The following is a 2,532-nucleotide window of genomic DNA, read 5'->3' as shown; positions in this document are numbered from 1 at the left end:
TTCGGAATTAACGTAATGAGATTGGTTTGCATTGAGGGTGGTAATTCTCCTGTTTCCATTATCATGTTGCCCACTTTTGTTAAGGATCGCCCTAACCGGGGCCATAATCTTATTAATGAGTAGTAAGAAATGCCGTCAGTTCCTGTGGATGTGGATTTGGAGATAATAACTAAATGGTCATATAATTCATCTTCAGTGAAAGGTTTTTCCAATGATGTTTTCTCTGAACTGGTAAGTTTATGTGGAAAAGTATTGATAAATTCGGATAAAGGATCCAATGGCACATGGTATTGTTGATATAATTCTTTGTAGAAGGAAGTGGCAACATTAAGCATTTCTGGAGTATTAATAACTGGCGTACCATCAGTACGCTCCATATTTTCAATGATATTAACTTCCCGAGGTCCACGAAAGCGGTATTTCAAAAGCCTTTCTTGATCTTCATCGGTTTTCGGAATTACATGTTGAGTTTCAGCCTGCCTTATTCTCTGAAGTCTATGTATTAGTTGTTTCAATTGTTGAATTTCTGCTGTGAGATAATCAAGATTGTCTTCCCAGGAAAGGAATATATTATCAAGGAATCTTGGTCTGTATTGATTCAAGCACTGCAATACATTATCATCTGCTAATAATTTATTGGGAATACAAAATCTCGGATCACCAATTTTAAGTTTAGGAGAAATGCATATTTTCATTTTCATTACGATAGCAAAATGTGTTGAACCAATGGTATGATCTTCAGGAATCCGATAATCTAATAAACTCCAAATGAGGTCATTAGAAAGATAAAATCTATCTAATCTTCTTTTTGTATTCATATTATTTGTGGGTTCAGTTGTGTTGGGATATAAATGAGTTTTAACATCAGCAAGATTATGTTCAGCGATAAATGCTTCAAAATAGTCCATAATATCTTTTTCTTGCGCTGTTAAACGGGGCCTGATAAGAATATCAGGCCGAATAACATCTAAATCTTGATCCAAAACGTTATTAAAATCACCACCAATGAGAAAGTGTATATCAGGATTCTCATTATTGAATTGCAGAAGTTGATCAGAAAGTTTTCTTAATAATGCTAATTGATTTTTATAGTTACCAGAATGAAGATAGACACTTAATAATAATATTTCCCGAGATGAGTCTCTTAAATGAATTACCAGCGAAGTAATTCGATTTTCCAAAGTCGTGAAATTAATGATATGTTCTGGTGCAAGTAAGGAAATTTTCTTATTTTGTCCAATATTTTTAAATACAATGCATGTTAAATCATTCCAATTATGCATGTGGAGTTCAAGTTTATGGTTGGATAACCGTTTCTTTAATAATTTAAAATCTTTATCATTGAGGATACGGATTTCTTGGATCAACCATAGATCTATTGTCGGATTCGCGTTAAATAAATTGAATATTGTCGTATAAATGTTGTGTATGTTTCCTCGGCTCCCAATGTTCTTGGAGCCGACTGATAATGAATTTAATATATCATTTGCGGTGTTGGTATGTTAATAATAAAAATAAAATAAACTCTCTTTTTTTTTTTTTTTTTTTTTTTTTTTTTTTTTTTTTTTTTTTTTTTTTTTTTTTGAGTCTTTATAAATAAAATAAAAATAAAATAAAACAAATACCGAAAAATTAATAAATTGCAAAATGTAGAACACCGCAAATGAAAATGAAACCAAATAATGAATAAATTGATAATGAAGAACTGAAGTGTGGGTCTGAAAATGATGAAAACGTTGATTATAAAGACTGCTATTTTTTGTGACCCTATTGTTTGACCTTGTGTTGAACCTTTTAGTGAAGTTCTTCATCAATCTGAGTGTCTTCCTCAGATTGACTATGCGAAACCTGCGAACAGGTTTCACAAACTTCACCTCTCATCTGATCTGCTCGGAAGGAGCCCATACACTGTTCACATGTACAAACGAAAAATGGTGAATCCTCTTGTGTAGGATTTCCAGATTCGTTTTCGTCAAACAGTGCTTTGAACCTTTCAGTATCTGCTGAATGGTTAAATTTGTTGGAACCCGAAGAAGCATTAGATTCTTCAGGTGTTGAATCATCTTCCATCTCATTATGAGTTCTTTTGGATGATGGTTCAGGGTCTGAACTCTTGCTATATTCGACAAGAGCTCTTTTTGCTTTAATCACATTTTTAGGAAGAATAGGCATGTTGTTGCCTTGACTTGGGGCTTGTGATTCGGAAGTTTGTTGTTGCTTGTAAAACTTTCTGGCATTGTTATGGGCTGAGGCTGGGAGGAAATCATCTTCCTCTTCAGTATCTGACTTGTTTTTGGACTGTTCGTTTTCTTTGATTGCTTGAGCACGTAATTTAGCTTCTTTGTAACTTGCACACTGAGAGCGCATATGACCATGTTTTCCACAGTGCCAGCATTTACCGGCTAAAAGACAGTTCTTTCTCACGTGAGTCAATGAATGACAGAAAGAGCAATGAGGCAAATTGGACAAAGCACGGATGGAGGTCCCACTAAACGTCAATCCGGCCTTGGTGGGTGGTGGGGCCACGTCGGA

At 34.6% G+C, this 2,532-nt stretch overlaps 1 protein-coding gene across 1 annotated transcript; it reads right to left on the bottom strand. All coding sequences in view use genetic code 12, as the record gives it.

Annotated features, from left to right (window-relative positions):
- Positions 1-96: 96 nt before the first annotated feature.
- Positions 97-2,532, bottom strand: J8A68_002052 (uncharacterized protein; the record flags this gene model as incomplete). Its single annotated transcript, XM_049405762.1, has 2 exons — positions 97-1,375; positions 1,839-2,532. Coding segments are annotated over 2 exons (1,973 nt in total), but the record flags the coding sequence as incomplete, so codon positions are not given.

Source organism: Hemisphaericaspora subhashii, assembly GCF_019202705.1.
Source record: "Hemisphaericaspora subhashii strain CBS 10753 chromosome Unknown scaffold285, whole genome shotgun sequence".
NCBI classification, from domain to species: domain Eukaryota; kingdom Fungi; phylum Ascomycota; class Pichiomycetes; order Serinales; family Debaryomycetaceae; genus Hemisphaericaspora; species Hemisphaericaspora subhashii.
This window is presented reverse-complemented; position numbering and strand designations above follow the sequence as displayed.